The sequence below is a fragment of the Calypte anna genome, chromosome 4B (genome assembly GCF_003957555.1).
Source record: "Calypte anna isolate BGI_N300 chromosome 4B, bCalAnn1_v1.p, whole genome shotgun sequence".
Taxonomy (NCBI): domain Eukaryota; kingdom Metazoa; phylum Chordata; class Aves; order Apodiformes; family Trochilidae; genus Calypte; species Calypte anna.
In genome coordinates this window covers 7,873,814-7,888,331 of record NC_044249.1, presented here as the reverse complement: position 1 = coordinate 7,888,331, position 14,518 = coordinate 7,873,814, and the positions used below count along the sequence as shown (strand labels likewise).

Genomic DNA, 14,518 nt, shown 5'->3' with positions numbered 1-14,518 from the left:
GGGCCACTTTCCTGTCATTACTCTGTGCATTCCCATCCTCTCACATTCACTTCTCTCTTTTCTTTCCCTGCTTTTTCCTTCCTTTACCACATGCAGTTTTATCTCCACAGAAACAAAACTATGAACGTAACTTGAAAGAAAATGTGAGGGAGAGAAGGAGCAGAGAAGGAAAAGGGCAACATAAGGTATGTTTTTATTTGCTGCATTGTTTCAGAGCCCATAGGGTGGGAGGCAAAATATTGCAGTACTGAAGCTGACACAGATGATTGAGAGGCCACATAATAAGCAGTCATCTATATACACCACCATATATATATATTTATATATATATATATATATACCCACCACTTCTATACCCACAGTGGCCCTGAAGAGTAACAATGCCACCAAATACCTGTGTTTCTACTCCAAGGAAATCTTTTCAAATAACAGATTATGTGCTATTCCTATTCAAAATATCCTTCAACAAAGGAAGACTTGTGGAAAATTCCCAGAATCCATATAAAACTCTTCCAACTCCAAGAAAGAAAATTAAAACCAGTCATATGAGAAAAACTGTCTTGCTAAATAAATATTAGATGAAGTATTTAAAAATTATTAGCCTTGTAATGAATTATTGTCAGATGCCACCATAATACACAGCAATTTATTTCCAATGAGGACAACTTCATATTCTCTACCTCCTCCTCCTCCTCCTGCATAGCCTTTCTGCAGCTTTTCCTTCTTCTCTCCCCCTCCTGTTCCTCACATACTCTGCAGCCTCCTTGGCCATTTTATGGTTTTGAGGGACTGCTGAGCTCCTCCCTGTCTCTCCTGTACTGCTCCATCCTCTGTTCAAGAGCAAAACCCACAGGCTACACCATTGCTGCTGCTCTCTGTTGCTCCACCTGGGCAAAACTGATCCTTCTCTTTACAGGTACCACTGCAGTGATGCTGAGTCCTAACCCAGATGTCATGCTCAGGGTAGACTCAACAGAATAAGCCAGATCTCCAGTGCTGCATCTGCCAACACCAAAAACCACAACTCTGGACTACGGTCACACTGTAGCTGTGTGCAAAAGGAAGAATTGCTAAAAATAGCCACGTAGCCAGAGTTCCTCTCAAAATACGAATCCAACCAAGTTTTATAATGATCACCAGAACTGTGTGATATGGCATGCTACACACCGCTTAATGACTGCCAACTCAAATAAATAAATAAAAAAACTTAGTCTTTTATTCACTCCAAACAAGGATGAATGAGGAATTTGTCCTGAGAGAAGCAATTATTTTTACTTCAAAATTTCTCAGAGGTGTCTGGGAAAATTCCATTACAAAAGTAACACCAAGCTTTTAATGCTCTGCCAAAATGCATCACACATTTTTTAATACAATGTCTCTAGAACAACCCTCCTGTACTGTATACAATAAAGGTAAAAAGCTGGAGAAACACTATTCCAGTCGAATGCAGCTCAGCTTCTTTTGCTTATCTCAGAAATTGCTTCGTGAGTTCCCCTGCTTCTAACATTAAAATCAGGAAGAACAAAACTGTGCAATGATCTCAAACATACATTTACAGGCTTAAATATAATTAAGGTCAAACTACAGAAACTACTGCTGAATATTAGAACTGACATGATATGCAAAAGTCTCTGAAATTACTGCAGTATTGAAAAAAAGACAATTCTTCAGCAATAATCATGAGTCTGTGAGAGTAATTATCAGATAATTGATCCGTTTCAAATTCATCAACCTGGAAAAAGCACAGCTAATTGCAAGCAGACATCAAGAAGTGCAAAGAGGAATTAATATTTCAACATAGTTCTAAATGATACCTTTAAACATACTTTCAAATGATGTTTTATTTAAAACATTCAGTTTGAAACAGCAGCGGATCTGATTTCATCTGCACATTTCAGATCTTCAGCACACCCGAGACTGATAACACTTGGCTTTTACAGCACACAATTGACAAGCTGACTCACTGGAAGGAAGAGCTTGAGCTTTCCCACCGACTGAGATGCTGAAGGGTTCAGACGCTGTGTCTGCCGGCTCAACCAGAACCTATTGGCAACTTAGAAAAGTAAAGCCCTGGGGCAGAATTGCCTTCATATTTACATTATCTCAAGATGTTTGGCTGGCTGATTCAAGAATTTGGCGTAGGTACACCTTTAGTGAAACATGCTTGGTGTTGGAAGTTAAGCAGTAATTTATACTGTAAATGTAAAGCTGTTTAATGTTATACTGTTTATACTGTAAGCAAGGTACGTAGGCAAGTTTACTTTGGGGCTGGCATCATACATGGTCTGACACGGACTAGCAATATAGCTGCAAATACAACTTGTTATACCTAACTCTCCAGTACAGAAACAGTTGTACAAGTGACACTCTCAATTCAAGGTAATGCCAGATTTTAATTTTTTTTTTTTTTTTTTTTTTTTTTTTAAATTACGTGAAAAGGTTTTCCACTTCCTCCTCACCATCTTGCTTCCTGATGAGCAGTCAGGCTGGACAGACAGCTCAATGCTGCCATCTCTCTCTGCAGCTCAGCTTAGCAGCTCCGGTAGTTTAGAAAGCAAAACACTGCTCTGGCAAACACTCACCTACCACATCTTCACAGAAGACAGAACCAGCTTCTTGCATACAAATACACTCACAGCATGTTTACTACAGGAGCAAAGAGCTCTTTGATGTTTCTTTAAACTTTTGCCCCATTGTGTTATTCTCTGAATTATAAATAAAATACTCCAATAGAATCCCCAGATGCTCTCTCAGAGACAAAATCCTGGTGCACATGCAATCAGCACCGTGTCAGTACATAAGAGATAAGCTGCATCTGTTGATGTGCATCTCAGTGTCTCCTATCAGGTAAAGCAGAGCCAATGTCTTACAATGCAATATCAAATCAGAAGCATATATGCATTTTAACCAAGACATTACCTTTGATCCTTCTAATCATTCAGAGCAAATAATTTCCTTCTTGGCTTTATAAAAAGGAATGTAACTGAGAAAAAAATATTCAGCCATTGACAAGTTTATGCTCAATACCTCTGTTATGCTCTTCTCTCTCTGAATACCAGACTTTTTCTGCTATGACATGACAAGTCTAATCTCAGTTTCCACCCACACTAGACTGTCCTCTCTTTCCACCCACGCCATCCTCACACCCATTATGATTAAAAGAGATAAAAACATGGCACACAAGCACAGTCTCTGAAGAGGCATCTGTCCTGTTTTCTTCTGCCGAACACAACTTGCTTTTGATGTGTTATCATTAAAGTTAAAAAAATAAAGTAAAAATTGTTTTAAGAACAAGTATACCTAAAAAATCTGTGGATTTTCTTCATCATGCAACTATTTGACTGAACCTGTCTGAGGCAAACAACTGAATGTTCTCCTGGCCATCCATTTGTTTAGCTTAGCAGACAGCAGAAGGTTCTGCAGGTTTTGCAGCAAACAGAAACTGATGTTCTAAGAATTCATTAGTTAGTCTCATGGATGAAGTCAGGGTTTTGTTTGTTAGGATTTGGAATTTTTTTTTTTAAATGCAGTTGATGTTAAATTCAGTACTGACAAACAGAAATTCAGAACTGCCTGAAATGCAATGGATGATCCAAGTTTATTGAAACAGAGCTAAATTCCTCTGGAAAGCAGTACCTCACCTAAATTCTGAGAAAATAAATATTTGCAATATTTATATATATATATATATAAGTATATATATATAAATATATATATATAAATTATATATTGTTGTGGGTTTTTTTTATTTTTTAAGTACTTCCCGAAACAAAATTAATATAGAAGTCATTTCCATTGGCATTATTAGCTACAAAGCACTCTGACTTACAAAGGCTGTGTACAATGGGCAGTGAAGATGCACTGTCTCTAAAGATAAAAAATACTACAGCTAGAGTTGGTAATTTTAATTCTCTTCCAAGAATGCTTCAGAGCAGCTCCCACTTTGGGGACATGTTTCTAATCCATGCAAGCTGATCACCTGTCTTGAACAACAATATTGGGTAGGTGCACCTTCTTCCCTGCCCCTAAACGTAGGCATAAAGAGCAGAGCAGACTTTAATTACCACTCAGTTTAACCTATGTATGAACAGCCATGAGAAGAAATCCCATATCTAACCCATTTTTCCAAACAGCCACTTCATGAAAAAAGTGTGAACACTTTTTTCCACAGTTATGTTCTTGGTTCACTTTCCTTGCAGGGTACCAAAGAAAGGAAATAACCAAACAAACAAACGAAACAAAAACTATTTGAAGAAAACAATTTAAAAGCTCCAAGAGATAATACAGTGTACTCCACATTGCTGACATGTAAGCATGACTCCTAAAATACTGTAAGGTAAACAGTCAGGATGGTGTGGGTCCACAGCAGAGTTTCATTACATGACCATGTTACACTTTTCATGAAGTCTGTCTCATCCAGTGCAAAGAGAAGATCCATCCTTCACCAAAGCAGGGCTTTGCAATGATGGCAACTAATCTGTGGGATGGAAGCTTTATCTGCAGTGTTTCCCAGATGAAATATTCAGATAGTAAATGCCAGTAACTAAAATTTTTTAAGCGATGAGACAGGCAGACCTTATTTGAAAAATTATTCAAAGAACAGACTGAAGAAAAATAACACCAGATAGAATATGGTCTAATCTGGAATAACATCTTTAATGCATCAGACAAGACTGATACAAAAAAAGTCCAAGAAAATAAGGATTTTAGATACTGCTTGCTGTTTGAATGCTAAGTTCTCAGTGTAACAAAGGCTGCTGAGACTTGCTAATACTATTGTATAGTAAGTGCATACATGGAAGACACTGCTTGTAGGACTCTATTATGACAGGAATTATGACTTGCCCATATTTCTGTACAGCTACCTTAAACTGGGTTGTGATACAAAGACAGATACAAATATTCTTCCCTGTGCAATGCTAAAACTCTAGAAAAAAATACAATACTACTGAAAAATCATAAATCTCCCCTTTGGGAGGAGGAAGGAAGGTCAAGAATTTAGGAGAAAAACAAAATTCCCACAGAAAAATTTCAATATCTCTTTTAACAAACTAAGAAATACACTGTAAACAATTACCTATTTTCATCTCTTCATCTTAAAAAAACCAAAAAACAACAGAACCAAACACACAGGGTCTCCACACAATCCCATATATAACACACTGAGCCTCAGGGTGGCTGCTCAGCTCATATTTCTGAATGTCCATCCAAGGATTGATGTCTCATCAAGTGGCAGCAGTACCAAAAGCTGATATTATCCAGTGTCCAGGTTACACAGAGCCTCATTGCATTCATAATCCCAAATACCTCTTGAACAGTATCTGCATACTGACCCTTCTCTTCTGTTGCCAGTTTTAGAGGCACAACAATGAGTATATGCAAGTCAGGCCTGACAGCATCCTTGTTTCTGGCATGAAACTACCTCCGCCAAAAGTACTTCAATATTTTTTGCTATTCACTTTGCCTGCTCAGCTCCTGTTCTTCTGTGCTGATTAAGCAGAAAAGTTGAATTCAAAGTTCATAAATTAAAAAAAAAATTAATTAGCCTGTTCCAACAGCAAAGATAAGGCATAGGAATTGCCTACAAGAAACAGTTATGGGATTTTTTCCTCAGTTGTTGCACACAAACACTGGCTTCCTTTGCCATAAGAGGTGCTATTATGCCCTTCAAAGCACCTCTCAAAAACACATTGCTTGAGGAAAAGCCACACATAAAAGGCTGGGACTGGACAGAAAGAAACTTCTGCCCTGGTCTGTGTAACCAGTGGAACATCTACCATGTTAAGACTTCCCCACAGAGCTACAGGAGAGTAGATGCCAAGGGCCTTCCTCAAAGAGCTTAAGTGCTTCACCCCCTCCCCAAACAGGTTGTGTTGATCATTACCTCGTGTTTCAACAGCACTGATGCACTTTTTGATGATGGTGAACCCTATCTTATCCAATTGTGCACCTAGAAGGAAACCAAAAAAAAAAATGTTTGAGAAGTTTTAAGCACCATGACAATGATGTCTTTCACTGAAAAATACAGCTGGACTGTACAGGGATATATGTATAATACAGCTAGGACTTCTCAGGCAAACAGTAAATATTCTGGAACACCTTTCCTAGAGAAATTCCCCTCTCCTCCTTCAAAACCCTGCCTAGCCCAAGTAAAGACTCATCCTGGTGGTAGTAGCTTCACTGAATCTGTTCACAGCAGCCTTTGAAAAATGGGATCTCTGATTAGGTACATATGTTGGCAAATGCAAAATGGAATTTAACAGTACTCACTGCAACACTGACAACATCTGAGAGAGTTAACCAAATGGGACAAGGAAGTATTCATGATGAAAAACATAATCATCAACAGCAGGGCTTTTACTGAGTCCCAGCCTAAGCCAAGGAAATTCCCACAGTACTGGTACAGGACACATGTAAATCATTTCACAGCAGTTAATGATCTGACTACAGAAAAGCAGATGCATTAACAGCACCACAGCTGAGCTCCAGCATTCCTTTGCTCTTCCTACTTTATTCTTTTCCTTCCCATCAAAACTTCTTTTAAAAGCTGATACTGCAAAACTGCCCTGCCCCCACACATCTGGCATTCTTGCTCCTGGGGATCTGGTCTTACACCACAAAAATAATAATCTGTGGAAAAAGTTCTATTAATAACACCCAGGACCCAGCTTTAACCAACAATTTAATAAAAGAAACTGCAAGTATAAATGGCCTGATAATGCAATAAGGATAATTGTTTTCACTCACAGAGTTTGCTACCAGAAGGAAGCTAATGTCATTTAAGGAAAGTCATCTCCTCTACACCCATACTGTAGTTCACATTTTAAAAACATGTATCCAGGATTTTTGTTGACCTTTACGTTCAGCTGCGATTGCTTTTAAAACTACACTGATGAATTCTAACAGATATGTATACACAATATGGATTAAGAAACTGTGATGCATTTACATACAAATTAACCCTTTTTGAGTTAATTTCAAGCATGAAGTAAACTGGCAAAACTAGACTGTTTCTCTAGCATATGTCCAGTCCTACAGTCCAGTCCTACGGTTCTTACCTGCATACTGAACTGTGTTATTGGGAAACCCCATTGATTTCAAAATCCACAAAGTAGATTCAGAAACCTAGATTAAAAATAATTCTGGATCCATAGGAAAAAATCTACCTTTGCCTTTCTCAGTTGTAAAATGTTAACAAGAAATCATCTTTAATAGTAATTTAAATACTTACTTCCCTCTCGTTTTGTATTTGCTTTATTCAAATTGATGAACAGCTAGTGCAAAAAGAGTAAAGAGACAAATTATTTTAAAGACTTTTACAAAACCAGAAATAAGGACACCCCAGTCTTAATGCCCAGTAAGTAAAAATACAGCTGTTTACAACTAGAACATATCACATCTAACTGCAGCAGCTCTAATAGTATGGACCTCTGGTCCTGCTCACTCAGAAAGTAGACAGTTGCACTTTTTAAGGAGAAATCCTATGTTTCTCTGCAGGTTAATTTCCCACAGTTCAAGTTCCTCAGACCACTCTGAACTGCTTTTCTGAATTTTGGGAGTTACATCCCAGCTCAGTATTCCCAGAAATTTTAAGCTTACTGGGAAGCCCAGCTCAGGCAACATGTGATGGTAACAAACACCTCTGATGGTAACAAGCACCTCTACAGACAAAGTACAATTCTTATAATAATTATGACATTCAAGCCCACTACTGAAATCCCCAGCAGCCAACTTATTTTTGGCCAAATATAATAGCTATGATTGCAAGAATAGTCTGCAGTGTGTTTCAGTTCTGCAGTTCATAGACTCATAGGATGATTTGGGTTGGAAGGGACCTTAAAGCTCATCCAGTTCCAACCCCCTGCATGGGCAGGGACACCTCCCACCAGCCCAGGTTGCTCCCAGCCCCATCCCAATAGCCTGAGACACTGCCAGGGATGGGGCAGCCACAGCTTCCCTGGGCCAACCTGTGCCAGTGTCTCACCACCCTCACAGGCAAGAATTTCTTCTTAGTATGTAACTTTAATCTTCTCTGTTCCCATTTAAAGCCATTATGCCTTGTCTTATCACTACATGCCCTTGTAAAGTGTCCCTTCCCAGCCTTCCTGAAGCTCCTTCAGGTACTGAAAGGCCACTACAAGGTCTCTCCAGAGTTCACTTATTTCCTGATGTGAATCAGTAATTAGGGAAATTAAAGTACAACTTTTTTCTGATTGATAAGAATTTTTAAAATTTTTTTTTAAATATAACCATATAACTAACCCTTTAACAAACTCACACAAGCACACAAGTCTTGCTACTAGAATGCAGTATGTCAGCATAAGACTAAGTGGACATGCTTATATTAGACATCTTCTAGAATACCAGTACCATCACTGTGATGGGAAACCATTTATAAAAACTGATGCTGTCATTACAATGAAAAATACATCAGCATTAGCAGTTATCTACTTTGAGCCTTATCAAATTCCTCATCTCTCCTCGATTTTATTTCACTTTATTCTTTCTTCATTCAACCTATAACTTTGCAAACTACACAGTCCCAACTTATTAAAGTATAAATGGGATCAGGAAGCAGGAGATGAGACAATTTCTCTGTTAGGAATATAAAATCATGATGCTTACAGCTTCTTTTCCATCCAAGGCTTCCATCCACAGCTTTCTGTCTTCCTCAGAAAATGCCTGCATGGTCACAGGAACTCCAGGCCTGCAAATGGACCAACCAAACAGATTAACTGCAACTAGCAACTAAAAAGGGTTTGTGAAACTCTACTTCCAGCTATAAACAGAGGACCATTGTCCCGGAAGTCAGGGTTGTTGTTTTTTCTTAATGACCAGACAGTACTCATCTTTAGATGAAAAGGTACAGAACTGATACACACAATAGGAAACAGCAAGAATGGGGAAGAAAAAGGAAAGTGAATGCAATCTGCAAACTAGCTATTTGAAATTGCTCATTGCTAATAGCCTGTTGATTTCAACACTTGCTGGAAATCACCAAGTTTACTGAAGTCTAAATAAACTTGCTCTCGTGTTGCTGTGCTTTTGTCAATTTATTTGATGGGATGTATTCAGCCTTAGAGCAGAGACAATTACTACAGTTTTCTGCTCAATATGTTATAAAAAATAATCAAGCCTCAATGCAGTGTCTCATTACAAAACTCCCCTAAAAAGCAAGAATGGACAATTTATAGAACACAGGGATTAGTGAAGAGAGATTAAAATAAATCTACTTTTGTGTTTATATAATAGAAAACTAATAAGAGTAATTTTGTGATTCGGCATGCTGTACAATCAAGGAGAGTTAAAAGCAAAACAGGTTATTAGGGTAATTATTTTTCTGCCAATTAAAAAAAATCATTATATTCAGCCTGCCAATACTTTTGGCAAATCTGTAAATTTCATTATATAGGGATGGATAGAAATAGAGAACTAATTCGTAACATGCTCTCTCTCTTCTGTTTATAAATCTATCTTCAAGTAGCAAAAATAGCTGTAGGGGAAAATGTTATCTAAAAACAAGAACCCAGAGAGCACCAGCACAAATCTCAATTATACTTAAAACTCTAAAAGTCTATACCATGGCCATATTTTTACACGTCGAGATATTCCTATTTTGTTTTCACCTTGCCATGAATTTTATCAAACCACTGAATTTAATTTCAGTGTAAAACTCTACAGATACAAATATCTCCTGCTCAAAATCTCTTTTCAGACATGTGAGGACAAGCCATGCACACCCCCCCTGGCAAACTCAGCTGAATGTAGGGAACCCCAGCTACAACCTAGGAAACTGGCAGCAATGCAACAAGTCATTTTCTTTTGGATTAGTTAAACTGAGAAGAAAACTAATCCATAGAAATGGGATCTCTTATTATTCTCAGTAACAGACACTGAGGTCTCAAAAGAGGGTAAGGGAAGCCTTGACTTCATTTCCCCAACTAATAACCTTTATGACTGAAAAAAATTAATGGTGGCATTGGTAATAACAGTGAGCAAAGCAGCTTCTCAAACCATCACACTTTTTTCAATGCAAACTGGTCTGATAGTAGTGCAGAGCTGCTACCACCATAAACATGCAACCTTTGGTAGAAAAATACATTAGGTAGTTAGCTAAACTAACAAAACAACCATAAAAAGTCACATATGGATCTGTCTTTTTTTCTTGTCTACTTTCTTTTACTAGTTAAAACTAAAACAAGGGCAAACTTTCCATCTTTTTACTGAATTTCTAACGGTCAAGTATAAAGAGCATAAACCAGAGACAATACATGAAACTCAGTCTATGCTGTATGAAACATTATTTATTTGTCTTTGAAGGGGACAAAGCCTTCACTCCTCCTTGTCTTGTATCTAAAATTAAAATGTTAGTAGTATTTCAGAAGTATTCAGAAGTATTTCTCTTTGTCAAAAGAAAGTCTTTTACTATACCAAAAGACCTCTGCTATCTTCTTGAGGTATAAATTTTTCTGTATTTAATACTTGTCACCTCCAAGTAAAGGTGATGGAGTACTAAAAACAGAAAAGACATCAGTTCCCAGAGAATTAGCCCAGATCCTGGCACCATTAGAGCTTACAGTCATTAAACATCAGAATGTAAAGAGAAAAAGAATCATTGTGGCTTTCTATTTAAAAGAAAAATCTGTAAAAATTCAGCTAGCTCCAAACAGTTCTTAAGTCATGCAAAAGGCTGAACACTTGCTACTAGGAAGGATCCTTTCTAAAATTTTACTGTCTTGCCTCTTTCCATAGCACAGGAACAAAGAAAACCCCATGGCCAGCCATCAAGCTGCATGTTATTTTTTAAATTGGACAAGCTGAGGGATAACTGTGCCCTGAACTGATACCAAGGAAACAAGCTAATGGCCTGCAGCACAGAACTAATCTCCATGGGAACATCTCAGCACTACACACATATATTATTAACAGAAAAATGTCTGATATCAAGGTCACAGTGGACCAGTTGTGTCTATTATATTGGGACTGAAAGATGGATGAGATTTTTCTGACTTTTACCAGAGAAGAGAATGAAAAAACGTTTTGCAGGATCAAGGAAGGGCTGCTCTCCATCCATCTCTGTTCAAACTCCAGATACCCCATTGAGCAGAGATGACACACAGAGGGGGACAGACTGACATTTCTCATGTTACTTTTTTAGCAACTTTTCAGACTTAGTTTGAAATTTGTTATTCATACTGACGGATCCACTGACCCGAAAAGAGCTGATGTCAAGAGTTTCAAACTTTACTCCCTTCCCTTCCACTGGGACACAGTGTTAGAATAGCTAACCCACATCCTCCTCAAATCAATAATCCAAGTTCAAACCATGCTGTAGACTTGTGACAAATGCTACTTGAGCTGTAATGAGCATCTTGTCATCTGCCATGCAAGCTGGGAAGTTTCAGATGCAGTCTGACTGGCCTGGAAAGCTATAGCCATAGGCTCTGACCTAACACTATGAAAGTGCCTGGGAGCCTTGGGACAGATTCATTTACAGACCACCAGAAATCACAGGAAAGAGGAGCCTGACAGCATTGGGCACACTGCATTTAAGGTGAAGGCTTAAATAAAAAAACAAACAAACAAACAAACAAAAAACCTCCACCAAAACAAAACAAAAAAAACCCCCTTGAAGTCCTACTACATTCTATAATTAGGATATAATTAATTGGTAAAAGTAAGGAGTAAACATATTGGTTAAAAAAAGCTCAGAATAAAATAAAAAAAACACAGCAAGAGTCCATTAATGTATCTAGTTCACATTTAGTGCTAGATATGGTCCTGTTATGTGCAGACACCATCTGCATCAAAATAACACAGCATTACCACAGCCATATTTATTTGCAGTGCCCAATTAAGTTGGACTCTGTCACCTTCATGAAGAAAGAGTGCAGTGCTGACAAAAGCAGTTTTTACCATATTTTAAGATCCTTTTAGTGAAATCAAGCAAGTTTTCTCTTTACAAATAAATCAACAGAATTGTGGTGTTTCAAAAAGGCAGTGGTAAAAATGTTCAAGTTGCACTGGATGAGGCACAAAAAGCCCCAAAGTCCCAATGATCTTATTTTCAATCTGAGAATCCAGCACAACTTCCAGCAACAAGGCATTTTGGAAAGCATGCCTGTGTCATGACTGTCTGAATTGTTACTGTGATCACAGACTTCCACTGCAGCTTTATGTACTTCCATTCCACACGTGTTTCTTCACTGTAACAGCAACTCATAAAAGCAAGCATTAAAAAGTCAGAGGAACTGTTATGTGAGCTCAGATGTTTCCATTTCAATTTAGATCCTCACTGCTTCTCCTACACACAACTGAAGTAGAATCCAGAGGACCAGAGCAGTGCTGACCTGCTCACCAGTGACTATTTCCCACTGGAATTCTGAAAGAGCATACGAAGAAAATACAACAGTAATACTAATGTTAACTAGTACTGAGTCTTTTCTAGGTTTTTCACAGACTTACCTGTCTGATGCTTCCAAGTCAAAACAGAACCGCCTGTCTATAGTATCTGTATTTCTTTTGGTACAACACATAAGGATGAAGAGTTCCTCATCACCCTGTGAAGAGAAAGTTTTCATATTCTTGACCCAGTAACTGGAAAATTCAGTAAGCCAACTATACAAATTAAGTAAGGCAAATTTACATTAAAATAATGGCAGAAGCTATACTGGAAACTGATGCAAGAATCCGTTCATGGTTGCTGTTCAGGTCTCTGCACAATTTCCATGGTCATTTACAGGACATAAATGCAAAAATACTGAGTCTACTTTAGCTGGTACTTTACAGCAAGTACCACAGTAATTTTACTAAAAAAAAATGCTTTGCTACAACAATTCTGCACATATTACAATCTAAGCACACAATGAGTATAAGAGACTTCTCCCATTTCATGTCAGACACAGCAATTCCCATAGTAAGAACTAATGCTACAGCAACTAGAACAAAATAAATGCTCTTTAGTATCTGCTAACTCTTACCTAATCAGTCCTTTCTTCAGCCAACACTAGGAACTTATTTCTATATAAGTTCTATATAACTTATTTCTAAATAAGTATTCAAAAATCAAGTAAACTCCTCTGTGCATGCTGCATGAGATGTACCAGATTTTATCAGGATGAACTGCACATTTTATTTATTTATTGTTTTATTCAACATCTCCAGATACAGGAAGTTCTCACTGAAGGAGTAATCACATTGTGGGTTACAAAATAGGAGACCTTTTAATGCAGCAAATATGGCTTCCTTCACAAGTCTTTTAGAGTGCCAGATGTTTACACACAAACTATATTAACAAAATTACTTCTTAAAATTAGAGCAAACCAGGATAAAGAATTCATATGAGTACTGAGGTGACTAATGAAGCCAAATACCACTGATTCTCAGTATGGCAGGTTTTCCAGAGCTTTTGAATGATTCTCCCTAATTCAGTGTATCTGTAAATATACACGGCCCTCAAAATGATGAAAGATGATCTCCTCCCTGCTCAAACTGAGGGATAATAATACCCTGACAAAATTCCAACAATGTGATTTTTCTAACCACATTTGAAGATAGAGCAAAGTGCTGTATTTACAGGAATAGTGGCTCAAAAATTATTCCTTTCTCCTTGCAACAAAACAAATCTTGTCCATATTCATTCATTCATTGAATGCATCATCTCTGAAGCTGCTAAGTGCCCTCAATACCCAACTGTTTCAATAAGAATTTAAGCCATTTAAAGATCAACAGAGTCTTGGGTCTTGAATATTTCAGATGCTATAAAAAATTTCTGAAAATAGATTTAGTTGTCAGTAAAAGTTATATCCCTATTAAAGCCTTCTCTTCTAGTCCCTCTTCTAATGCTTCCATGTCTGAAAGTAAATCAGAAATTTCTTTCTTACATGGTCCAGTCAAAGACCATTATATTTTCCCAATTTATACTTCAACAAGTTAAATGCCTCGTGGATAAACCAGACTCTAAATGGTGAAACATTGTGTTATCTGCACCATGTTCTGCCTTCTAAAAGGAGCCAACTGACAAGTCTACACACTTCTTAACCATTGACCCATTTGTTACTTCAGGTTAATGTCCTTAAATGGCAGACTGAATTAGATGAGGGAAGAAAAAAGTGTCAAGGAGGGAAAGTACTTGATATATCTTATCCGACACATTCTCTGGTTTTGGTACAGCACAAATATAAGAGCTGGATATTTAAAATATACTTACAACTTTCCCTCCTGATCTGTGTTCAAATGGGATCATAGTGAACTTCTTTGTCTCTTTCCTGTATGTGCAATAGTGCTTCACCCAACTGGAACCAAAGGGAGCAGGTCCTACACCAAATGGCAGCATTAATTAGTATGGGGGGTTTTTCCCAGCTTGTGTGTTTTCTTCTCCTGCTTTCCAAAATTACACCTAAGAGTCCTACTTAAATATTTAAAACAAAGGTAAGAATTGAGAACATTATGCAATGCAATTCAATTGTTACTGAGTGCTTAACTATTTTTAAAATGATGTATGAAGTCTTCCAGATTT

At 37.6% G+C, this 14,518-nt stretch overlaps 1 protein-coding gene across 1 annotated transcript in view; it reads right to left on the bottom strand.

The window, feature by feature from the left end:
- The window catches only part of ARHGAP10 (Rho GTPase activating protein 10), a 140,484-nt gene that overhangs the window by 62,855 nt on the left and 63,111 nt on the right, over positions 1 to 14,518 (bottom strand). Inside the window, exons 9-13 of the mRNA XM_030450803.1 lie at positions 14,210 to 14,316; positions 12,466 to 12,560; positions 8,626 to 8,707; positions 7,232 to 7,274; positions 5,885 to 5,950 (exon numbers count right to left, since the gene is read on the bottom strand). Of these exons, the coding sequence (XP_030306663.1) occupies positions 5,885 to 5,950; positions 7,232 to 7,274; positions 8,626 to 8,707; positions 12,466 to 12,560; positions 14,210 to 14,316 (393 nt within the window). The remainder of the gene's footprint in view (positions 1 to 5,884; positions 5,951 to 7,231; positions 7,275 to 8,625; positions 8,708 to 12,465; positions 12,561 to 14,209; positions 14,317 to 14,518) is intronic.